General features: G+C 39.8%; 2 protein-coding genes across 3 annotated transcripts in view; both read right to left on the bottom strand.

Moving 5' to 3' along the window:
* LOC101166990 (PH domain leucine-rich repeat-containing protein phosphatase 1) overlaps positions 1–17,527 on the bottom strand; it is a 56,032-nt gene extending 38,505 nt beyond the window's left edge. Inside the window, exon 1 of the mRNA XM_011486908.3 lies at positions 15,145–17,527. Within this exon, the coding sequence (XP_011485210.1) occupies positions 15,145–16,717 (1,573 nt within the window). The 5' untranslated portion in view covers positions 16,718–17,527. The remainder of the gene's footprint in view (positions 1–15,144) is intronic.
* Positions 17,528–19,232: 1,705 nt separating this feature from the next.
* LOC101166746 (phosphatase and actin regulator 1) overlaps positions 19,233–25,884 on the bottom strand; it is a 49,790-nt gene continuing 43,138 nt past the window's right edge. For both annotated transcript variants that reach the window (XM_023965081.1, XM_023965080.1), the window contains exons 9-12: positions 25,286–25,347; positions 21,873–22,013; positions 21,100–21,176; positions 19,233–20,988 (exon numbers count right to left, since the gene is read on the bottom strand). In XM_023965081.1, coding sequence (XP_023820849.1) covers positions 20,973–20,988; positions 21,100–21,176; positions 21,873–22,013; positions 25,286–25,347 — 296 coding nt within the window. In that variant the 3' untranslated portion in view covers positions 19,233–20,972. The remainder of the gene's footprint in view (positions 20,989–21,099; positions 21,177–21,872; positions 22,014–25,285; positions 25,348–25,884) is intronic.

Here is a 25,884-nt window from a genome sequence, read left to right as displayed (position 1 = left end):
CAATGGTTTGATTTTTTTCTTTATTCAATTCTAGTAAATATCAAATCATTTCTGACGTTTCCATCAATTTTCTATCCTGCAACAGACTGAAGACGGATGGTTAAAATTATTACTCTTACAATGAAATCAAACTGTAAGAAATTCTATTTCTGGGGGGGGGGGGGTCATGAAATACTTTGAAGGAAACTGAATCCATGGCTTTGATTAATTGATATTCTGATTTTAACAAACAATTTATTCTATTAAGATTATTGAATCCCCACCCCATCAAAATATACCCATACAGACAGTGTTAGTGCTAAAACAGCAAAGTATCTCTTTAAAGTAAGAAATGTCATGAAAGACCAAACTCCTTTCCCATGTCCAAGTTTTTCCTATACTGAAGAGGTCAACAAAGGATTTAAAAATCTGATTGTCTTTGCATTTAAAAAATGTCATCAAATTGCATCATGCCATTTCCAGATCATTTAACTTGGACCCTTCACAAGCAACAGAGACTATTTGTTTGAACCACCAAAAACCACGCCCACAGATCTCCAAACTCCAATGAGCCCTGCACAGTGTCCTCAGCGCTGCCATCATGCTCAAGGGTAGACTCCTGACAGCGACGGGGTCACTGCAGTCCAGGCGCAGAGTGGCACACACTCATAAATAATACAGCGCTTGTCTTTGCTCCAGCTTAAGTTTAAACATATGATCACCGTTTCCAATGACAAAGGGAGGACATTAATCAACAAATGAATTCATTATTGATTGCTTTGTCAAAACAAGTGACTTTTTCCAAACAGAAATTAGAACCGTCTCATTTTTGAATGCTTAATTTTTCTAATGTACAGCTTTTTATTTTATACTTGAGTGAAAATAAGTCCCAAATAGTTAGATTGCTTATCAAAAACGTTATACAATATTTACATAAAATTTAAATTTTCCCACAGTAGGGATTGGGAGATTGTGTGATTATTTCTTAGTGGCTTTGTGGACTGGCAACCCATTTAGGTTGTAGTTTGACTTTGAGCAAAAAAAGCTGAGATAGGCTCCAAATTATGGATGAATGGACATTTGTATCTCCGTTACCATGCACAGAACAGTTCGGGTATAGAAGATGGATAGATGGATGGTATTCATGCATTTTTGTCCAGTTTCACACACATTTATTATAGGGGGGGAATTTGAAATAAAAATCGGAAAAATTGAGATGTCATGGGGTTCCTCAGGTTTACATTGTATTTTCCAAGGAAACGGCTTGCTCATCAGAACCCTTATTGTGGCTCTTCAGCCTTGAGTCATTAAGCATTTGCCAACAGCTTGTATGCATCCGTAGTCTGCAGAAGTCTTAATTACACAGCCTTAATAAAGTTAAACACATTACAGTGAATGATGGGTATAGCACCTTTCCAAACAGAAACAAGCATTCATCAAGAACCGAGAAATATGAGAGCCAGAATGAGACTACAACAACTTCATTTTGAAAATTTGCCTTTGATGCAAAGCAAAAGGTTTAAGCTCACTGCATGTGAACTTAAATGTGTGCATGTTTATTTCAATGATTATCACAGAGGACCTCAGGTCCTTACTTTGTCTGCATTTATAATGCAAATGCTTTAAAAAAAAAGAAGCACTTATGTACAGCATTTATAAGTAATCCCAAAATATCTCCTCAAAGACCCACTCCAATCACCTTTTGATCCATTTTAAAAGTGTTCCCAGTGCTCTGTCAAATATGATTATGCCATTTTTAGACAAAAATCAAAACAACATGTGGCGTTTTCTAGGGTATAGTTTCTGTAGAGCGGCAGTAGCTCACCGAGTACTGGGCGAGACCGCTGGTTTGATAGCCAGTTCCTACCAAGAAGTGCATCGTCATCACTATCTACAAACTGGCTACCGGAGCAGAGTTTTTAATGACTGATTTCATTTTAAAAAAAAGTGTTTGCATTGCAGTTTTGTGAAATATTTCAATTTTGATATGCCTCAAAAACCACCTCCTCAAAGCGCAAAGAAAATTTTTCCCCGATTATCCGAGTTTCTTTTCGAAATCTTTGTGTTTCCATTAGGCAAATTTATTACCACAAATCCAATTTGCACAATTTACTAGTCAATGAAAATGCAGCTAATGAAAATCAGGTAAAGTTTCAAATACTGACATTCACAGAAACACATTTTAAAAAACTGAACAATATTATTTACAACAAAACTCTTCTTCAAAAACAAATCTGTGTGGGGGCAAGTGTTTATCTCAGCAGCCAACTAGTCAAACCTGATGAAATGATAATTCAGGCTTTGCCAGTCAGAAACTGCAGGGTCACATGTTTACTTCTCCAACAAAGGCAAAAACTAATTACTTCCAACTTTGAAATGGAGATTCATTGCACCTGCTTTGCTGCTCTTTTAATATTCTGCTGGAATTAGCTTCAAGGGTGTGGATAAAAAAAACCTCCACCACACTAATGATTTTTTCAATATGTTCATTCAAACACTGTTTAAGGATGTTTGAGATATTACATTCTAACAAAGGTTTTTAAATGAAAGTGAAGAGGGTAACAATCAAAGAGCACAAATGTGGATGTGCTGTGTGCCCAGCATGTGCAACAAAGAGTAGACAGATTCCTGAGTGGTGGAAAATTTCAGATTTCAGTGGGTGGCAGCAAGCATCTTTTATACATGCATCACTAGAATAGCAATAGAATGACTAAGAGAATGCGTAAACACTAAACCAGATTACCAAACTGTCAAATCATATGGAACGAGTGTGTGACTGATGGAATGAATAAAATGCTGGACTGACTTCCTGTGAGAAGTTGTTCATGAATGAAAAACTAAACTTTTTTTTATGTGTGTACACAATTCCATGTTACTACAAATGTTTCTATGTATACTATTATTTAATTGCAACGGTATAGATTTCAGTATAGCTTACTAATAAACCCAACAGAATACCATAGAACCTGTAAGGCTTTCATGCCCATGTGGACAAAAGGAAGTAATAGTACCATTAATAGAAAAGCTGAATAGGATGACATGATTAAGAATGAAACAGAAACAACACTGTGACATTTTTTGTTTGTCTCATTTGCAACAGATGAATAGACATGACTCTAATGACTGTAAAATTTGAGAAACAGCTGAAATCAGAACATTTTAAAAATCTACTAGTGAAACATAAAAACAGTTACATTTGGTTAAAATAAGCAAATTCGTCCAAAAGTGAAATCTAAACTATCTGACAGTTTGTTAAAACAAATCTGATGTTTTCTAAATTAAATAGGAAGATGTGCTTTTCCAGTTTGAGGTGACAGAAATGTAATCTGATTCATTTGTTGAAGGTAGAATCCAAAGAAGATGGTTTTTTTTATGTTTTGTATCACTTAACCGTTATGATTTCTCATTAACAGAAACAATAAATGAGTGGAAAGAACAAAACAAAAAGGCAAGATCAGGACTTTCACACCGTAAGAGTAAAAATGGGGGTGAAAGCGGCAGAGTTAAAGCATTCCTGATGATGCACGGAAACCCAACAAGCGGATGAATGAGATTGTGCCATTGCTTCACATTGGCCCCATGTGCTCGCTTTTCTCTTTCTTCTCAGCCTCCCTCCTTCCCTTTCCTTTTGTTTTGTTTAAAATTTAACAAGGTCTGGAACAGCGGAGGGCTGAAACGGGCATCCGGGGTGTTTTGGCTCAGCTTCATGTCACATGCAGGGGCCATGTGAAAACAGTGGCACTGAGGGAGGGAGGGGGACATAAGGGTGGGAGGGTAAGGAAGAATGAGAAATAGTGAGAAAACTAAAGACGGGAAAGCCTTTTAACCAGAGGCAGGTAGACGTTGTGAATTTGAACTGAGGAAAAGATAAACTTCAGTATCTGTCACCAAAACTGTAAAAAAAAAATAATTAAGTGTAAATACAGGAAAATGGGTCAAATCCCCAAAAAAGTTTTTTTTTTTTTAAAGCTGGGTGATTACCAAACGTTTCTATTCTTTTTTTTTTTCTTTCTTTGTTTTTTACAGAAACCTGCTAATTTTGATGTTCTAACTGAGATCAGCAGGGGTTCTATTTGCAGAGACCCTTTAAGCAGAATTTGAGCTTCCATTCCACACATCTAAGACCCACTGCTGCGAATTTTAGGGCTAAATTGAGGACACTGAACATCATTTCATCAAATACTGCAACCAGAGCTCCAATTTAAGCACATATACACTGCATGAACATTTTATAGTCTGTAGTTAGTGGAAAACAGTAACAAAATGTGCAGGAAATGCATCTAAATAGTGTAAAATCAGCCAGATAGCAGATTTGCCAAACTTTCTGCTTTAAACACAGCTGTTTCCCCACCTGTCTGTAAAATATATACCAACCTCTTTGACTGACCAAGGCTTATACTTTATTGAAAACAATAGACTGTCCATGCTCAGCATGACTTGGCAACCAAAAAAGGTAAAAAAGGCAGTCATTTTTTAGATTATGTGTTGGTGTACAAACTCAAATAAAGTAATAGTTAAAAACAAGAAAAATCTGTTTGAGAAATTGACCTCCAGAAACTGAGCTACGGGAGGAACAATGACAAAATGGTGATATTTGTTTCCATTCATCAGTTTAACCATTTAACCAAGTTTATTTAAAGACCATTCAAGTCCTAAAATTATGAAAAAAAGTGATCAAGTGTCACTGAAATCTAGCGGAGCAAAATTTTGTGGAGAACAGTTTGTCAGAGCAATTAAAAGGAAGTGACTCATAAACAAGATATCATGACCTAAGCCTTATCACATGGACTCATAGGGAGGTTAAACCATGTGATTGTTGTGCTTAAAGCTGTTACGGTGTGGGATTTTTGATCACCACTGTGATGAACCAGCCCCCTGAGCGGTATCGCAAAAAACACAAAATCCCCCGGCGGCCGCGTTGGAAATAAATACGCAGTATTCTTTATTAACAAATAACAGTTACAACTAACTACTACCTATCTAACCATCTAACTAATGAATTAACTATATAGGTGTTGTAGAATGACTGTGTGTATGTGTGTCAGCGCGCTGCGTGTGTAGGAGGAAGGAGGGCACACAAGTGTGTTGGGGGTGCGTATTGATTCTTCTGCAGCAGACTGCTCTCGAGCTGCACACGAGTGCTAGCTGGTACAGATATCTTCTCAGAATATTATTTATTGCCCAGTAATAAACGAGACTGCAGACAGTGTCACCTTTCCGGTAGCCTTGAAGCCTGACACCCATGAAGAGCGCGGGGCAGGAGGCTCCGCCTTTGTTTATACAGACATTATTATTATACATTACATACATACAATATTATACTATTATAGAGACGTTAATTTCTCACCATTTCAACCCCAAAGCAATATTTTTAATCAATTCACGCATCTCTGAGCATTCTTCTAAAAACCTGCGCTCTGAACACCAGCCCCTCCCAACCCACGAAACCGAGTGGGTTCTCACACTGTAACGTAGACCATTGAGAACAGCCCCTTTCAGGAAGAACCTGAGCTGCCAGTGCCGCCACCAGGCTAATACACACACCTACTTTCTCCACAGAGCTAGCGGTGATCACCAAAAAGCTTTCCTTTTAAATACACAATATGTACATCCATCTTTGCAAAAGTTTGAATGTTTGTTCTTGTGGGTGAAACGCAGACCCGCTGCCGAGGCTGACGTCATAAAAAGGAGCGAAAGGCGGGGCCTCAGAAATCCAATTGTCTTACTTCCGTGTAGGAAATCAGCTTGAACAAACCTCCCATTTCATTAAAAAAATGGTTCTTTAGTGTGCCTAAGGTAATAAATTATCTTATACATGGGTATAGTTTACTCTGAAAAGCTTAAGAACAGCCTTTAATGTTTTTCTTGACAATGCAATAAGAACAATAATTGTCCTGTATAAAATTCTGAACTAGTAAAAAAAAATGAATGAGGTAAATACATGAAAAAATGACAATTTGCTTTGCTCAAAATCTAAAGCACAGTGTTTATAAAATTGTCTTTCTAAAAACCAACTATATTAATGCCCAACCAGAACATTTTTTACATTAGGAAAATCGTGATGTAAATATTCCTAGTTGAGTTGAGGATAGGAAAAAACATTAGGACAAACAAACCAGTCCACACCTATAACATTACTGCGCCTGAACTCAGTGACTTGATTAACATAGAATGTAAATATTGTGGCATTGTTTGTTCTTTTGTGTTGGGCAGCACAAACACTGGTAACAATTGCAAATAAACTACCCTTCATGCACTGGCTCTTATCACTCAGGCCTTAAACAACTGTTTGAACTTTGATGTGGTTTACAATATTGGTGTTGATGAGAAGAGCTTGTTTGTGTTTTAATTCCACGTGACAATCTTGCCCATCCTGGTCAAAAGTCATGCCTTACAGACAAAAAATATGTATGACTGTTGAGATAGTACAATGTTTTCTTCAGTATGCTGTGGTGTTTTGCAGCTCACGACCGTGCAAAATTGTTTCTGCACATTTAAGAGGCATGCCTGTCCAAGCAAGTTCCATCCCAACCTTTACAACAGGGAAGTTTCACTCTACTTCCCATATTCATATATACAACTTAGTCTCTTTGTGTTAAAACCTTAAATGTGAGCTCTTTTCAAATACATCCTATATAGTTGAGTCCAGCTATAATCTCCTTATAGTCTAATTTCAGGGAAAATTCTGTTTGAAATGCAACAAAATCCTAGATTTGTAGTCCCCCTGAAAGCCGACTGACCTATCTTTTTGAAGCTTTGATGAAAGTTGGAAAAGAGTTAAATGCTCAAAAACAAATTCCAAGTACCATCTCTGAAGATTCAGGCTTTCTAAATCGAATCTGTGTAACCAAGGCTGGAGCTCTGGTATTTAACCTAGGAATTCACACAACTGAGCCCCGTACATCGGAAGGCAGGCGGGCAGGCCGTGTGTTCCCTAATCAGAATTTGCGGGCCTCCTTAAATCTGAGAGTTGCAGATGTTGTTTGGCATTAGGCTGTACTGCTGGTGATCAAAGCTGGGGATAGTGAGCTCCCGCTGGCCTGCCTCTAATCCTCCTGTATGCATGTGCTTGGGACTGGGGTGAGCGCTCAGCCTGGGGAAAGTCTGTCTCCTCCATGACCCTTGATAAAGAAGGAACCTTTTTCTTTGCTTTTGCCAGATGGCACAAAAATAATAAGCTGCACAATGAGAACACTTGACAAGGAAAGTTTGATTGGCAACGTAGAGGCTAAATCTTTCCCTTTAGGGCAGAAGAAGGTCCTATCCCTCTCAGTCCCGTTCCCAGTTCCTTGTCTAAGCTGTGCCTGCTGGCAGACAGCACTGACATGTATGCCTGAAGCTGCCCTTCATGAAATCTGCTGCTTTAAGCAACAACAGTCATTTCAGTTTGAGTTGGTTCCCCTTTTTAACTAACTTTCACAGAAGCATCAACCTCATTGAAGCAATCTGCATTACAGCATGCACATCTGCTAATAAACAAGTCCAATATGATGGGTTCGCTCATGTGTAATACACCTGTGGTTGTTTGCTTTAACTTTTTGATGTACAAGCATGCTAAATTACTCTTGGAATTAACTCAATTTAGTGGGGAAAAGTAAGATATATGAGAAGATAAATGGAAGCTGTCAGATGGTATGAGGGTGGAGGAAATGGAAGAAAAGACAGCAAGACGAGAGGGTGGAGGATCGATGATGACACAAATTGAGAGAGGGTGTGAGAAGAGAGAAAAGATGCTGGCAAAGAAGACAATCAAATAGAAAGAGAGTAGAAACCAAATACAGACATATATTCATTGCTTGCTTTTAAAAACAATACATTTGGGAGCATACGTGGAAAATTAAGGCTTCAATGGGGCCGATACAAGTATTACATTTTAGTTACATTATAAAATTGCAATGGGTCCTTTAGTAAGAAGCATCAATCATTTTCTATACGAGTCTCTACATACCAAAAGATGTTCAAATACTGCATTAACCACAAGATTTTCCAATGTAGCCATAGCACCAATTGCTGCAAAGTTCAACCAAGTTGAAACATTTTTCTCAACACAGCAACTTCGCTCAATCACTTTGTCGAAACTTTGTCCAATCGTTGTCATTTTCAATAAGTTTCTTTAAACCAACTATCCCTGCCAATCAAGCTTAGAGGCTCAAACGTTAACCTCATCTGTCTAACCAATCAAATGTAGCCCTATATCTCAATTGCTACCATGAGTGATAAAGTCTCTCAGTTCCCCACAAAAATCACAGTTAAAAACAGTGCCAGGAGTGTGGAAATATTCCTCATGAAAGTGTAGGTAAACTATTTTGTACTCCTTGCAACGTTGGGTTAGAGCACAAACAAAACTCAACAAATGACGAGTACTTTACAGTAACAAAACATATGAAGAGAATATCAGAAAGTCCTGCAGGAATGAACATAAGAAAAACAAATAAAATCTCAGAATGCGAATTTGTTTTCTTTATATAACATTTTACTTTAAACATGAATATAAATTTGGTCATTTTTGAGTCAAATTTACCAAGGATGCTGCTATTATATAATTACGTGTTAGTTTTACAGTTGCTTTTGCACAAACAAAGAAGTTTATTTTATTTATAAATAAATCTATCTTTAATAAGGAACTTTTCAATACTGTATTTTTCTTGTAGAATTCCATAAAAATTAAAAGAAAAAAAACCCCAACCACTTAAAAATGTGCACGTTCTCCTACAATCTTTAGTTGAAAAATATTATTGAAAAATACTGCAACTTTGATTTCAAGGTTTCCAAAAAATGTACTTGAGACTTTTTGTCCCACAACAATAATAAAAGACGCATGCAAGATCCTAGATAGATTGGTTAACAAATGTAACCAAAAATAAAACATTTTAATGACAAACTTCGTGCAAACTAAACCATTCATCATGATTCTATTGTCACTAAAATCACTAACTGGTTTAAAAACAACACATTGAGACATATTTGCACAGCATGTTCTTCTTTCTTTGAAAACTATTCATAGAAATGTGACAGTAGGAGAAATCTGGCATTTTAATAGTTTAAAATGTGCAAATTGACAAAGACAAAGCAGAGATGGTGGTTTTGTCGATAGCTGTTTTTAGAGGAAGCTTGGAAACCTATGGAGTCTTCGGTAAGATCTGAAAACTTCCAGTGTTCTTTATCTTTTTAACACTTATATTTTGGTCCAATATTGACATGAATTAAATTACCATAGCTGTTCATTAGTAAAGTGTTGGATATTGATGCAAAACTGCTTTCTCTGTTTCAGAATCCATCGGAATTATGCTGTACGTAATCAGCGGAAGAGTTACAGTAGTTTGAAGAACATGTTTTGTGTCCTGTCGATGGCAATAGTTCCAGAATTAAAGGGCCTGTATGATACTTTTCTTAAGCTTTTCAGAGTAAACTATATCCATATATAAGATAATATGTTACCTTTGGCACACTAACCAACAATTTTTTAAATGAAAAGTTAGTTATTTTAACAGTTCATTTTGCTACCCGGAAGTAAGACGACTAGATCTCTGAGGCACCGCCTTTCGCTCCTTGTGGGTGCCGCCCATTTCATGACGTCAACATAGAGCCAGCCTAGGCAGAGTGTGATATTAACGTTATTAGAAGAATACCTTTTCCCACAATTTTCTTTCTTGAGATTCTTCTCATGCTGACAGAAGTTCTTCTTTTTAATTTAAGAACTTAAAAAAAAGTCTTGAAGTCATAAATCTGTAGTACTGTTTTTATAACTTTATACTTGTACAGTTATTCATCTGTTAAATACATCTGCAAAAATTATTGAAGCGACAGAAAACCACTTCTAAACTCTGCAGGTTCTGCTCAGATTCAGTAAAATATTATTCTGTCATGATAAAATGTTTAGAAAACTTTAAATGTTTCAAAACTAACCCAAAATCATAAACCACTATTGGTTGTATGCATGTGATGGCTAAAGCCCAAAGCCATAAACTAGAAAGTTACTGTTATAATCTTCTAAATGAATGACTCATTTAAAAAATCAGCCAATAACCATGAAATTATAATTTCCTTGGCGAACTATTGAACATAAAAGCTTAATCTAATAAAAACAAGGAACACTATGCAACCCTGGTTCTGGGATTTATTTGTTATTGTGTCTAGATTTGCCTGAAGCCTTTCATGAAGGACATGGTACAGATACAAATAAAAATATGCATTGCCAGGATGAGAAGTAAATGTGACAGTTTTCTGAAAGAAAAAAAAGAAAAAGCATTTTTCCAAGTTTCCGCATTGATTTAGATTTTGTAAAAGTTGTTCTAAAAAATTGAACACCTTTTTGCCAACTGACCCAGTCCATGTCCTGGATTTACCTAGAACTATCAATAAAAATTACACTTAAACTGCAGTTGAACATTATGGTGGTCAAAATGTGTGTATTAAGCAAGTTCCAAAAAATAAGAAGAAGAAGAGACACACAAATTCAGTACCTGCAGGTTAGATTACATTGATTAAATTAGATGATCAAATTTGTCCAGCACCAGGTTGAAAAGAAAGTCCACGGCTAAATGTCACAAATGGTACCAGCTCTACAGGAACTACAAAACCATCAGAACCCTTATTGAGAATTTACCATAATGGCTCTGTGATAGAGGACACAAACCATTTGTTGAGGGTTTTACCAATGAGCTGCTACTCTCTACAGAACTGAATCTCCAAAGCCAGATCATTACAAAGCCAGGTCGATGCAAACTGATCCCAAGTTAAAAAATCGGCTGCCGTCAATCAACACACCAAGCAAGCAAGATATCCACTTGGTTCACGTCAATAGGTTTAGCAGCAACATAGACTATAATTAGGACTGCCATAAAAGAGTTAACAACAAGGACCTCAGGGCTCCAGACTAACTTTTTTCACTAGGAGCACAGTGGCCCCTAACTGAAAATTTTAGGGGCACAACTAGAAAATTTAGGGGCGCATACCGTAAATCAAAATTCTAACCAAATCTACTAATTTCCACTGTATTACTAATAAATACTTTAATAATAGATGCAGAAATTACAATGTGCTGTTTCAAATTCAGTGTCACATTTTAATCTGCACTTTTGAAGATGCACCAAGAAGGTAAACTGACAAAAGCATCGCTGTCATGACAGTACAAATAGTTAAGAAAACTGATGGAAATTTATCTTGGTGACACCAAATAGGTGCAGCCAAGATGCACAATAACCGTGTTTGAGATCACCCAGGTGAACTCAACGCTGCGCAGATTACATGGTGTGTGACATATATTTTTGTTTTTGCTCCAACATCAACTGTCAATCATCACAAAAATTTCAGGAGAAAGGGGTGGGAGCAAGGGGCAAACCTACCCGGACACAGCTGGAAACTGAACTGACTGAAAGCTGCCCTACAGACTACAAAACAATGCATTATGGGACATGTGTCCTGATGGTTTTTGTAGTGGAGGGATTAATCAAAATAATTTAAAATACCAATTCATTAAAAAAGGCTACATACATTACAAAACCTTAAATAATCATAAAATATATAATAACACAGATCATACTAAGGGGGAGAAGAATATTAAAACTAAACTGAATGTTAAGGACAATTCCGATTTCCTGTTCTCCTTCAGTCTTGCTGCAGATTCGCTTTCATCTCACAGCCCCCCCCCCCCCCCCCAAACGATCCAGGCGAGGTGCCGGTTCATCTCAAACACGTCTATCGTTGCATTTTCCACACGTATTTTCAGTGTGTCTAAAACTAATGTTGTTTTTGCTCGAGCGTGTTTAAAGTTCAAGCCCCGTTAGCCGTCACGCATGTAGGTGTGGGACATTTATTCTCCTCAGCTGACCCGACTCCCGCGGGAGCGGTGTGCTGCCGTAACCCGTTTGATGCGCCGCCGTAACCGTAACCGTAACCAAATCCTAAACCTTCCTCCGGGTCTGTGCGGCCCAGAGAAAAGTTCAGCACGGACTGCATGTATTTAGAAAATTACGAGCGAATAAATACGTTCTAAAGGAAAGTAAGGAACTCCTTCATGTGGTCCGGGGAGGGCGCTGTCAGGTGTCCTGCTTTCAAACCCTGTCATTGTCACGCCCCCAAGAGTCATATACCCCACTGTGATTGGTTGGTCAGCTCTAGGCCCCTCCCCCTACACGCATTTTAGCCACTCACAGTGGCTTTCCCTATTCTTCTCACACGCAGTGGCCGCCTCAAACACAGGCATCACGCGAGTGTGTGCTCGCGTTTCATGAGTATGTGCGCGAGTGTGTGTGTCTGCCTGCGTGCGTGTGCGCTCGCGTCTCATTGATTATTTCATTGATAATTGACGTGCCCCTTCCACGTTTAATGTATAAAAAATACGGAGAGTGGGGGAGGCAAATTTACTGGTCGCACATGTGCGAATGGATGTAAAATTCAGTCGCACACTCTCAAATTTTGGTCGCAAAATGCGACCAATTGCTCGCAGTCTGGAGCCCTGGACCTGATGCTGCAAACAGACTCCAGAAAGAAACTCCTAATTAACCATCTGAAGTAGCAGACACCTAGTGACGAAGAAGAGTAAAAAGGAGAAGTCATCATGGACCAGATCAGCCTGCACACAAAGAATGATAAAGAGACTGCTTGTCACTGGCTAGAATAAGCCAGTCTGAAAGACTCCATAGTTCCCCTAATCATACCAACAAAAACGACTAAAGCTTAGCACAAAAACAACAGATGATGGGATCTACCACCCCAGACATGAATACTAGTACAGGCTGTGCAAAAATGCCATAGAGGCTTTCCAACAGTGTAAAGTATTCAGGAAGGAACAGAGTTCATGGAGTGGCTAACAATGAGGTAAAAAAAAGTATTTGTCAGTCACCAAATCTTCTAGTTTTCCAACTTAAAAAGGCCAGTTTGGTCTTTAATATTCATTATAAATTCACTTAAACTGTGAGAGACAGAATTAATAAAGAATCCAGGAGTTTCCATTGTTTGATTTTTAAAGAATTTTTTTTGGGTATAATGGTGCAGAAAAGACTCCTACAACTCCAAATTCCTACAACTAAACAAGAATTCTGTCCCTTACAGAGGAGTTCTTCTCTGTAAGAAGAAAAACCCATCAGCTATTGCTGGGAATCAAACCACTGACAGACCGTTAGACAGTCAGAATATTAAACCGCTGCTTAAAAAGCCTCTTTAACACCCCAGGTCTGAGAAGGTGCCTGCGAAAGCATTTACATTCTGCCTGGACCAGAATACACCGATTGAACAGCTCTGTCTCTATTTTTTTCTATAATAGAATTTCTCTCTCATACTTAAACTCTAATAAAGTGGGCTGGGTATTACAAGAGACTTCTGTGTGGGCAGTTCTGAAAGGATCACTCATCAGGCTGCCAAAGAGGACAGGGCCCTTTTGATCTAGGCAGCCCTCCATACATGTGTGTGTGTGTGCGTTTGTGTGCCTAGTGGGGCAAAGTGTGCTTTTTTTTTTCATCTGTCCACTGCAGAATCTGCACACTCAAAGCATGACCTGACCCCTTCAAAGTCAAACTGGTCTTTTTATTGTCCAAGGGACATGGCGTGATGCACCAGGACAACTCCTTAACTTAATAGCTGCTTCTTATTATTTTCGTGCTGCTCTAATCACAGAGCAACTCATCAGTCCTTTTCAAAATGAAAAAAAAAAAAACATCCTTGCCAACAACTTAATAACTAGTTTGCTATCAAAATTATCTTGTGCTTTGATATACAGCAATTTACCTGTTAGGTATGGAAAGTTCAATATCCAAAAGCCAGTCTGCATGCCCAGGCCTGCTGACATAAGAGGCCTGTAGCGTGACTGAGGTCTACAGCTGTGCATAAAAGACAGCCAACAAGTCAGCTGAGGCTGCTCTTATCTCCTCGGTCTGCGTTGGAAAAAAACCTGTCAACTTAAGATGTGTCAGCACAATATCCCTTCATCTATTCTGCCCCCACTTCCTCCTCAGAAGACATGCCTAACATTCTAGAAGAACAGGCGTACATTCCTCACATGCTTCCTCCACATGAGGAAATGGTAAAGCTCCAGGCTGTGTCACATGATCATAACAGCTACTTTTAACAGTGAGCGCCTGTGTGGGGGTAAAATTGCTCTCGATTGTCTTGCTACGTATGGCTGAATGAAAAATTAAGCCTCTTTGTAAGAAGCTGCAGGCTGAGAGTTTGACCGTGGGGGAGCTAAAAGAGAGCTCAGGTGACCACAGTTAAGCCGTCTCACGTGTGAGGCAGAACTTTTACTGTCGACGGCTTCTACCACAGCTGACCGCACGGACTCTTCTTCAAAATAAACATCTACACACTCAAGTGCAAACACTCCTGAAAGTATGAAAGTCTTTGAGAGCAGAACAAGTCACGTGACTAATGACTAATGTATGGTAAATGTGTAGTTTCACTGTTTCCCACTTGCCCACGTTATCACCAGCAGCAACGTTTGAAGCAGTGGCATGGTGACGAAAAGGGCTTTGAAAGCTTCAGCGGAAGACTCTAACCACAGTTGGCAGACACTTGGTGTGACAGTGGCCATGCTGGACGCCAGTAGGACAGGCACTGTGCAGCATCTCAATGACCAGAATTCACTGCGTCCACAGAAGGGGTTTATGGTCTTCCCAGCCATACTGCTCCTACCCTACTCTCTGTTCAACCTCAAAGGCATTCAGTCTTTTCATTTGGATAATAATGGGACAAAAGCCGGAAAAGGGCCCCCGTGTCTGAGCACCATAAGTTGTGGTGATGGCTTTGTGGCATTGTCATGCGTGTCCATGTGAGAAAAGTATGCAAGTGTAGGCCAGAAAAGACACTTGATGCCGGAAGAGGAGAGAAGAAAGCACAGACCGGGAAAACTGGATGAGCAGTCTGACTAACAGTCCACTGTCATCTGCTCATAACAGAATCATAAAAAAATACAACAACCGCCTTTTTCCATTTCCTTACACTATGAATTTTGTGCAGCAGTCATTGAGGGTTAAATCTTACTTTTGCCCTTTTTGTATGTTTTCTCTGCATTATGAAAGATATCTGCATTATTGCATGTGTTCCACAGAAACACAGGTTGACAACCTGTTTGAAAGAAAACATTAGTACACCAATCTCATAACGGCAAAAACGCAAAAATGAATGAAATGCAAATTACAGTTTTTTTTTTTTATCTGTTGTTTCAATTACCTGCGTAAAAGCGCAACAAGGAGCCAATTTCTGTGTCAAGGCCTTCTTCTTGAACTCTCCACGGATCCTTAAATCCAAGCTTAAAGAGAAAGTCATTCTGGATCTGCAGGGGCCTCTCATCTGGACTGAGCCTCCTTACAGTTTCACCGTGCAGCTGAACATACAGCGCAGGGCTGGAATCAGAAGAAACTTCATTTTGGTGTTCCGTCTGGCCCAGTTTCACAGCACCTTGTTTGTTGTCTAGATCTTGGCCATCAGGTGCAACACCTGTAGAGCAGTCTCTTGATAAAGACCCAGCACTGTTGCTGGGGTGCAGGCCACCCCGTGTGTTTCGACTGATATCCTGGCCCAAACTGTTTGAGGTGTCGGTTAAAAGCCCCCCGCTGCGGTGCTTGTAGTTGGCGTTGGCAGAAGGGATGCCATTGGTGTGGTGTCGGGATACAGAGCGTAAGCCTGCACTGGGCACAGGACAGTCCAGCTCCAGTTCGTCTGAGGAGCTCCCATACATGTCATGGCCCTCTGTGGCACTATCAAAGGAAGGACTGAGGATGGATGCCTCAGTGCCCAGAATCATATCATCACTGAGGGAGTCTCTGTGCTCACTGAGCTGGGCCCCAGAACTGAGGTCGTCAAATGCACAGCTCTCCACGTCTGAGCCAGAGTTCAATCCAAAGCTATCCGTGCCATTCTTGTGCTCCGAATCTTCTTCGTTGGGTGTATCGATGTTGGAGGTTAAATCAGATAATGAACAGGTTATATTGTCTTGTGACTCTGACTGCGGGCTGAAAAGTTTCTCATCAACGTCCTGTTGCTGTTGCCTGTCGCCGGTGTCCTCCATGAGCAGCAGTCTCAGCCTGTCACTCGGACGGCCCCTGACTCCAGCGGAATCCCGGTGTTTGCAGCTCGAGTCCTCTGCGTTGCTTTCATCATATCCACACTTCACCTTGCAGTTGCCATTTTGGTCAGTCTTGGAGGTATCTCTTGCAAAAATGCGCAGCACGGAGCTCGACTTGCTGTGGGATTTAACGCTCAGGCGGAGCGCCACCTCCCCGGCGGTGGTGTCCATAGTGCAGAGAACCGGCCTGGGGTACGAGGCTGTCAGTCTGTGGTGGACGTGAATGCAGCCGCGGTGCAGATCTGCTCTCACCCAGTCGCGGTCTGCGGGCTGCAGCTGCAGGTTCTGCCGGTGCCTCAGCAGCGTCTTCCTGTCCAGACTGCGTGTGTGCAGAGACGCGGAGGACAGGGCCGAGCTCATCTTGGCGGTGACAGCTGAGGGGCTGGATGCTGCTGCCGCCGTGGCGGAGAGGTTCCTCTTCAAGCGCCGCCGTCGCAACAGGAGAGAGCTGGAGTTGCTTCGGCCATTAGACGCCGCAGCGGCTCTGTTTGACGCACTAGACGCGGCTGTTGAGGCGGAATGAGAAAGGGTTCTCCCGTTCCTCGCCTGTGCGCGGGAGGGAGCCGACTGACCACCGCCATCATCCGCCGGAGTCCCCCGGGCGACAGAGAGTCCGCCGGGCTTCTTTATTAACTTAGTCGCGCCTCCGTCCACGGCGACAGCCTGCACACTTTCCATGTCCGCCAATGAAAAGTCCTCCGCTCCAAATAAATAACTGCGCGCAGTGGGTTAGAACTAAAACGTCTACATTTAGAAACCATAAAACGTTCCCGGCGCGATAAATGTCCGCCAACTGGGCGGTGTTTCCGACTTATTCCACTAGTAGTCATTCACTTCGTGCCTTCTTTCCCTCGTCGAAGTCCCCTCCGCTGCTCCCAAAAAAAAAACCCACAACATTTTGCTGATTAAATTCGTTGTGAAGAGGCCGGGCGCTAAAGTACGGATCAGGGCGGAGACGTGACTGCGCTGCGCGTCCCATTTGGACCAAAATTCAGCGCTAGAATATTAAATGAACGGCGCCCGACCTCCTACGCAAATGCTGCCTGATATATATTCATGAGGAGGGAAGACAGGGAATTAACAACAACGCGGTGAATTGTGGGATAGGCGTTTGTACGGGCGGGTGTTGGCGGCAACAGTTCCATCAAAGAAATACATTTCCCAAGAGGCCTTTCTCACGTTTCCGTTGAGGTGGGCGGCGAAAAACGGAGAGGCGTAAACATAGCTCCTATAAAGTGTTTGGAGACTAAAAAAGAGACCTCCACTACATTTCGCGTTGAATACACTTGAACGTTCAAAACCATTAATTATCCAGGGCTAAATTAAAATAAATAGATATTTTGAAACAAGCTAGCAGCGTCACGTAATCCGGAAAAAACTAACTTTATCTTTCGTTGAACGATGGTCTCTGCATACACGGTCGCTTGTGGTGCATGGCTGGTGAAGATTGGGCTGCAACTGTCGTTACTTTAGACTAGTGGCGATGAGGGAAATAACTTCGACACCATCTCATCAGGACGCCATTTCACAAGGCCACACAGGCCCGCGTGCACTCAAATTCTTTAGCACTTTGCGCCATCTAGTGGAAGAGCCGCGCTATAGTTTTTTCCTGCCTTGAATTTTAAGTTAGAACAATCGTTTTTGTTTTGTTTTGTTTTTTCATTTGACAAACAAAATAACAAAACAACATTAAAAAAAACAGTTCCGAGATTTTTTTATTAAACAATTACTACTGGTCTGTAAAAAAATAAGCCAGAGCAAATATCCTTTTTTTTCTATAATTGACATAATGAATTTGAGGTTGCTTTTTTTGATCAAACCATGATTTTCAACACATGAATGTGGATGCAAATGTTTATCCCAAATATATTTTTAAATTATGTTTTTTCAAGTCAGAAAAGCAAAAATATCCAGTGCCGTTGATGTAAAAAAAAAGCATTTATCCTGGTGATGTTTAGGTTTCTCTCAGTAACTGAATGAAAATTAATTCCAGTAATTTCACAGGGTTTCTACAAAGTCTTCAAAAGGTGGTCAGTTTAATGTAACAGGTCCAAGATTAGGTGAAACCTCAACGCCACGAAGAATTTCACATGGATAAATGACCCTGGTCCAGTTGGGGAAAGTTCTTGACTTGGCTGACACCAGTGGAGTGGGACGTGTCTGAAGCTCGCTGTACAGTATAGCTGTGAAATGAACTACAAACTGGGCACCTTAAAGGCCACAGAAGGGCTTTAAGAGTTTTACATTTAATCTAAAGTTACCCTATTTAGATAATAGCTTTCCACTTAATCCCCACATCATCTACCAATTCTTAACTTTTCCTTATTTGTATTTAAAAAATCATGACCTCTTAATTTCCAATGTGTACCTCATGTCGTATGTGACAAGTGTCCAGTTTTCACAGTCATGACCCTTTCCTCATGTCACCAAACACATTTCTTGTAACTCATGATTACAGTCCACCATAAAAATGTGGCCTAGCCTTGTTTTGATTCCTCATTCTTTCATCTCCACTATAAATCCTATATTTAGGCATTGAGAAATGTTTTGGGAGGTTCAAGTAAAATAAAGTTAAGAAAAACAGGCAGGTAAAATGTAGCCAACTAAAAATTAGGGACAGTTATTTCGTTTTACTAATATTGAAGATGTAAAAAATACAACTTTAAAATACATTTCTAAAACAGTGAAATTCTTCAATATCTAGTAATACAGCATACAATTTTAATGCATTTAGAAATGAAATTTTAAAAGTTTTTGTCTTCAAAATAAAATAGGACAAATTTCCTTTTTTCATTAATACATAAAAGCAAATCTTATTTCTTAACTCAATTTTAATTCTAAATCAGCACAAAGAAAAGCCTCATCCTCAGTGTAATGCTGCTGTGAAAGACAATTGCAAACCATTAATAACCTGTAAATAACTGGAGATCCCAAGAACAAATTTCTTCTAGGATTCAAAGTTTATTTGACCTTTTCTGTGTGTTGTTGCTTTATGTTTGTTCATTTTGGATAGCAGCAATTTACAGCAGCCAATAAATGAATAAATATAAATGAGACTAAAGAAAAATCAAATAAACGGCGGCCAAATCTGACCCTGTGGGTTCTCCAAGGTTAATGGAAAAAAAAACAGATCCCTACAGATCCCTTAGCACTACATGTGCAAAGTTCAAGACAAAAAAACAAGTTTTCCACCTTGTTGTTCATTGCCAGATTTTATTGGGACATCATTCCCCGATTAAACCCATGGAAAGAAGGGAAAACACATTCCTTTGCAGACAGATGGATTCCAGCGGGTGGCTATCCTCATCCTCCTTCTGCTCCATTTCCTTATCTGACAATGTCATTTGTAACTTTGAAAGTAATACAGTAAAAAATAATAGAAATATTCTGTGCACAGAAAGCTTCTGATGTGCTCACTGGAATGAATACTGGTGTGGGATTACTTATCAGGTGTTTACAGCTCAAAAATCCAACAAGAATTTGACATATTTGAGAAAAAAAAAGTTTAAACAGTGCAAAATACTTAAGCAGTAAAAATATTTAAAAATGTTGACTCTGAGAATACGCTAAAACCTGTGCCCGTCTTTTGGGTTTTACGATACTTTATAATAAATGATCATTTCCTAAGATTTTATCTAAACATGTTGGTAAAGCTGTTAAACAGGCAGATTTTAGGTAACTCAGTCAAGAAAAAAAAGAAAAAAATAGATGAACAATCCCTCCAGAATAAAGCCTCTCAAAGTAACATATCAAACCCTGAAGTGCAGACAACCAGTATATGCACAGTAAAAAACAGCGGCTGGGGGGAATTCACCTGCAGTCAAACCTTTCACTACAAACAAAGGATATTGCTCTGTCAAAAGCTTGAGTGACATGAATAGAAAATAGTTTAATCCAATGCACGTTCTGAGCTCAGATTATTAAACATATTGCATCAAACACACACACAAAGAAAGTAAGAGATAACCGTAACAATGTGGTGAGTGAATTCATATCCATTTCGATGTATCTCTGTTGAAAGTGCTAGAATGTATATTTAAATTTTGTGCCTCTAAAAGTCCATACAAAACAGAAAACCGTTGCACATTCTGGAGCCAGAGCACATCTGCGACTTATGGTTTTCACCTTGATTACATAAGACTCTGACATAATTGAAACTTTACCCCCCCCCCCCTTTCTTTTGATGTCAAGCTCCTCTTTAGTAAACACAAAATGAACATTTGGAAAGAGCATAGGAAATTTCCCAAACTCTTAGATTCACAGTTAGCAACTAGATGTCAGCAATGCTGGTACTGTCAGAATTGCACATTAATAAAAAGGAGGTCAGGACAACAGAAAGTCATGGCAAAAGAGAACTCCAGGGGGTGCTATAGTCAAAGAAAAGCAGAGGAAAAACAAATTGCACAACTTGTAAGGTTGGAGGCCTCCCTCCCTTTCAGTCTCGGTTATTAAAGTCCAAGCAGGAGTTGTAAAGATGGAGCTGCTCCTGGAACAATCAACTGAGAACTTTGACTGTCTCCATCCTCGCATAACTCTGCCCATAAACGGAAAAGTCCAAAAGGAACAGATCAATAGTGAGGATGGATTAAAATATGCCCACAAAAGTCTTCATATTTGCAAACATAAGACTTTTCCTCCCTCTGTCACCACAGAACCGAACGTCCGCCTGAGAGCTCGGCAGATGCTTTGGGGAGACAAATTGCCTCAAAGGGGCGATGTAAACCGAGAAGAGTCACTATGTGCTACTACAGTGGATGAAGCAGGGGTGTCTACATTTCGTGGATCAGTACTGACTCAGTTATGTGGGTCCTGAAAAGGCATTTCAGAAGACATGGCCTTGCTGTAGAAATGGGCACCGTTTTACTGTCCAGCACTTAAGGTTCTCATGTGAGCAGAGCGCCGGGCCGGGCGCTGCTCAGACAGTGATGGTCCACTACGGTCTGTGAAACCTGACAAAACAACAAGCAACAAAAATGGTGACATATTTAAATAATTTTGAGTCACAGCTAGAACTTATGAAAGCATAGCAGAGGGTTATATTCGATCATTCCAGGCATTACCTGGTTAAATGGCGACTTGACTCATGCACCTCCATTTCATTGCTCTTGAAATCATTGAGCTCCTTCCTTATAGCTGCCTGTAAAAGACCAGAAGAAAGGGTATAAGAAACAGTTCGATTCCCTTTTATTTTTAAGTCAAAATGCAAATGTATTTTTCATGCATCATTGAAGGGAGACAAAAGTTGGCCTGTGTCCGGTGAATGTTTGGCCTTAATGGTCTCTCTGGAACTGAGGACAGCTTCAGGTTATAAACTGTCATTCGTGACAACAGCCAGGTAGAGTAAGGTCATTGCTTTGACCATCTTCATCTCCTCAGCCTTGAGGGAGGGGGTCTGCTTATGACGGCAGAACAAACAATTCTGCAGCAGGTGATAACAAAAAAAAAGCAGACTAACAGCACTGTGGCCAGGGGTCTTGAGGCAAGGCTTATCAAATTACTCCCTTATGTAAGAGAGGCTGTTGTGTAATCTAGCTCTGAATGATTTTCACATGAGTGGTCCTCAGGTATGACCTGCAGTGTTTGGTGCCACCTCACCAAATCACAGGCAGCAGAAGATTTGCTCGGTAATAGTCAGACTCATTAAAATGTTGGATGCTGACAGCAGGAGCTCCAGGGTGTTTACTTGCAAACACAAATGGCTGAGGCAGAACACAATCTCATCACAATCTCAGTTCTCACCTGCATTTTGGGTGCATCAGCTTAAAATTCTCTAAAGATCCCTGGCTCCAGTTCACCTCAATTCCCCCATGAGATTATTTAAAGTGGTACTGGCCTTATCAGCTGCTGTAAGCCTGGTCCAGGGCTTATCTGCTCGTCTGTCATAGTCCTGGGCGTCTGACACCTCCACATAATCACTGAATCGGATGAGAATTTTGGCCTGCCGCAGTTCCTCTACCGTGGGCCTTTGGCTCAGCTGGGACACACAGACAAAAGGGGGAGTTGCAGTGTGTGGTCAGAGATGAAAGATTATGTCTTTTTTGAATGATGAAATAATAGTGTACAGAAAAAAATTGGTAAATCTAGGACAAGAATTTCAGAGAGAAAGGATGATGTTTTTTTTTATTGCTTTGCAAAAAATAACCCAAAAAAACCCAGGTCGTCTCTTGTCCAGAGAGTTTACACTGTCACAATATTCAACTACAAACCTTGGAAATACAGATTAAAAACAGAGAATCAAAACAAGATAATGACAAAACTGAAAATACAGATCTGCACCAAAACAGAACTTTAAAAAAGAAAACAGAACCACTTTGATGAAAATTGTGTTCTTGTGGCATTTTTCTAATGACGGAGGACATGTATAAGGAAAATTAAGCTCAAAATGGCATTTCTGAGTGAATCAGGAGCGGAGGAAAAAATGTCATTTGAAAAAAGTGTATTTGTGATGTAGAAAAATATGCTGAGAGGAAAGGGGGCGGGGTTACTTCACATCCACAACGCAGAGGCAACTTTCTAAAGTACCGTACTCCTGCCACTCTGCATCAACTGTGTTCTAGAAAACGACAGGATTTATTTTGACTAAAAACAGCATAATCATAATTTCTGACCACTGGGAATGTTTTAACCCTGGAGGAACCAACAGTTTTCTTCAGGGCTTTTAGAGTTGATTAAACAAATTTGGTTTTTATTTATTTGTGTATTTGGGGAAGCAGCAATTAAAAGCAACCCAATAAAAAAAAATCCGGCCAAATTTGACCCAGTGGGTTCTCCAGGGTCAAAATAAATCACAAGATAATTGTAGTGGGTCTTTAAATAAATGGTAAAAACAACCATAGTCATAAAACATGCAGCTAAATCTAAAGAGGATAGAATAAATCCAATCATTTTATTAAAAGTTTCCCAATAAAAAGAAAAGAAAAAATCAGGTCTTTAGTGAAGGCTTTGGTCTCCTATAGCATTAGGATCTGATCAAAACCATTTTCAAAGTTTTTCAAATGTACAAACAAACAAATTGGGTTTCCAGGACAAAAGAATGTCTAAGTTATTTTAAGTAAGAAATATGTTTTTGTAAATTCTTCATAGCAATTCCAGAGTTTTAAGAATCAACTTTGGGATTTGCTCTGACTATGACAGAGATGACCAAGATGGAACAGAGTCACGCCTGACCGGACCTTTTTTTCTATCAAACTTAGAACAGCAGTTAAAGCCATTTTAAATTAAATCACTCTTGAAATTATACATTACTTTTCATACCTGGAAACACAAAGTACTGTACACCAGAAGAAATAATGTAAATCAAGTAAATGAATAAAAAATAAAAAGTCACTAACGCACACAATCCCCACCCCCATGTCTTTTTACTGTCTTAACTTTGAGCCTTGGGCTTTGGAGTTTATTCAAAATTGTCCTGTTCGTTGACAGCGTTGTAAGGTGCTATATAAATAAAGTTTATTTGTTTTTTGGCTGTGTAGCCTCAGGTTTTTTCCCCATAATTAATTTACCACTTCAGGCAAACAGAGCCTCAAAGAAGCTCCAGCCTGGGATCTCTGCAAATGTATATGTTGTGCTGTGGTGCAATGCGGGCATCAGCTTCCCTGACCTTCGTTCACGCATTTTGCCAGATTTTTTTGTTTTGTTTTAGTCCAACCCAACTGGCAGACATTGAAATGCACTTCTGAAAAGTCTGGCCTGTCAGGGCTTCCTTTCTTCTATTGCTTCTCTAAATCTTTAAAAGACTGTCAGGTAATCCAAAATACCGCAGTGGGAAGAATGGAGAAAACTGGCACGAGAGTCCATTTTAGGAGTTATCCTCTTCTTTTTAGGTTTCCTGTAATGCTCCAAGCCAAATTTAAATTCTACCTACGCTCCTGCATACTTTAAAGACTTCAAAGGACCCTCTTATCCCTGTAAAGCACTTCAGTCTTGGGGTGAAAGCTTATTTGTGGTTCCCAGGGTTTCTGAAAGTTAGAATCACAAGACTCAACTGCCAGGTTGCCCTCCATGGAAATTGTTGTAGGTCAAACATTTTTTAAACAGACGCTAACCATACTTTTACGCTAAATGTACGTCTTTTACCCATTTTACTGGTTTTACATTTCCATTTTACTCTCTAGACTGGTTATTTTACTGGTTGTAAATCATTATACTGCAATATGAACAGGCTGATTCTTGATCATAATGTCTTGGTTTTCAATGTTTTGCCTTCAATTTTGGTTTTTAGAGGAAAAAGAGTTTGATTTAAAGGACGTGTCACACAGCCACTATGTACATTTTGCACATATTGCATTTTAACGTGATATGTGCGTCATATACGCAATAGAAAAGTTGTACATCGGTGGTAAATGTGTGAAAAGTCTGTTAGACATAGGTGAAATGGTTGTGGAAAGCCACAAATTTGCATAAACTTCTCGCAAAAATTACATACAATGCATAAGATTTACGTAATAATGTATAGACTACACAACATAAGCATAAACTGCTTAATTCTCAACTGACCAAAATTCTGAACAGCTAAAAATCGAATTCACTTAAAGACCCGTCAGCCGAAACCCTTGACCGATGGGAAATGCTTATGCATAACGTAAATCACGCATGCATCACGAAAGACTGAAATTTCATACATAGAATATGAAAAAAAAAATCAAAAAATGTACGTTGTGGCTGTGTGCCATAAAACTTAAGGTTACTGGTTAAACCATACAAAAAGAAAGCTAACCTTTCTTAATGCCAGTAAAGTCCTGGCATTAGTCTGCACCTTAAGCAGAAAAAAACTTTATACCTTTATAGAAAACCTTTATAAAAACATAAAAACAGGAGTTGTAATCACTGCATAAGCCATTCACAAATACTTAAGAACAGGGAAACTATTATACTATTCCTCAGTTTTCCACTTAGCCCACACACCAGCGGCTTGGGGATTTGCTTGTGGCTGAATAGAAAGTGTTGCGGCGGCAGTGACAGGCACATGCGCCACACCTCCCCACGGGGTCAGTAGATCTGGCAGGCAACATGGTAAAGGGGCAAGGGCAACAAGGACATGCGTGTCTCCTGTGGGAAACCTGCGGAGCACAAAGCCAGCCCTGTACCAGATTGGATTTCACTTCTCACTACGGATGAATCAGTGTCATCGTGTTTGTTTTTGTGGGCCTGCAATTTACCCCCCGCCCCCTTCTCCCTCTGTCCCCCCGCCCCCCCGCTGGTAAAGCAAGTGTGTGTTTGCACCTTTTGGAGCTATTTTGGACTCACCTTTCGTGTCAGCCTCCGTTTTATCTCCCTCTTTTCCTCCATTTCCTCCTGCTCATTGCGAGCTGCAAAAATGAGAGAAATAAGTTCATCTTCTGAATACAGACAAACACAAACAGTGAGCTTTTTGCTCATTAGATTCCTTCTAAACTGGTTGTTTTTCTGGGCTTAAAATAGTTTCCATTATGGGCTGTTTAATGCCGTTAGCGATGGGGGTGGGGGGTGATTGCTTTGTTCTCCCCCATGCATTTACGTTTGTAAATGTAGCTTTGAGAACGACCTACTTAGGGAGCAATCTACATTTCTCAGATTCAAAATGGTAGCTGATTAAGTTATTTTTGCCACCCCAAATTAATCTGATAAAAGTAGTTTTTAGTTTATTTGAATTTAGCAAAAATTAATAATAATAATAATCTAACAAGTTGTTTTTTCATCTGTTGCCATGAGAGTTTGCAGTTTTGCATTCAGGATTACTATTTTCTATAAAATAAAACCCTGTTTGACCTTGGTTTGGTATAAGCATAAGGGATGCTAACAATCAAACTTAATCTCATTGGATTGGAGGAACTGCAGGGAATTCTGCCTTTAATGTCAAAGCAGCA

Source organism: Oryzias latipes, chromosome 17, assembly GCF_002234675.1.
Source record: "Oryzias latipes chromosome 17, ASM223467v1".
NCBI classification, from domain to species: Eukaryota; Metazoa; Chordata; class Actinopteri; order Beloniformes; family Adrianichthyidae; genus Oryzias; species Oryzias latipes.
Note: the sequence above shows the minus strand (reverse complement) of the source record. Positions and strands in the feature narration are given on the sequence as shown.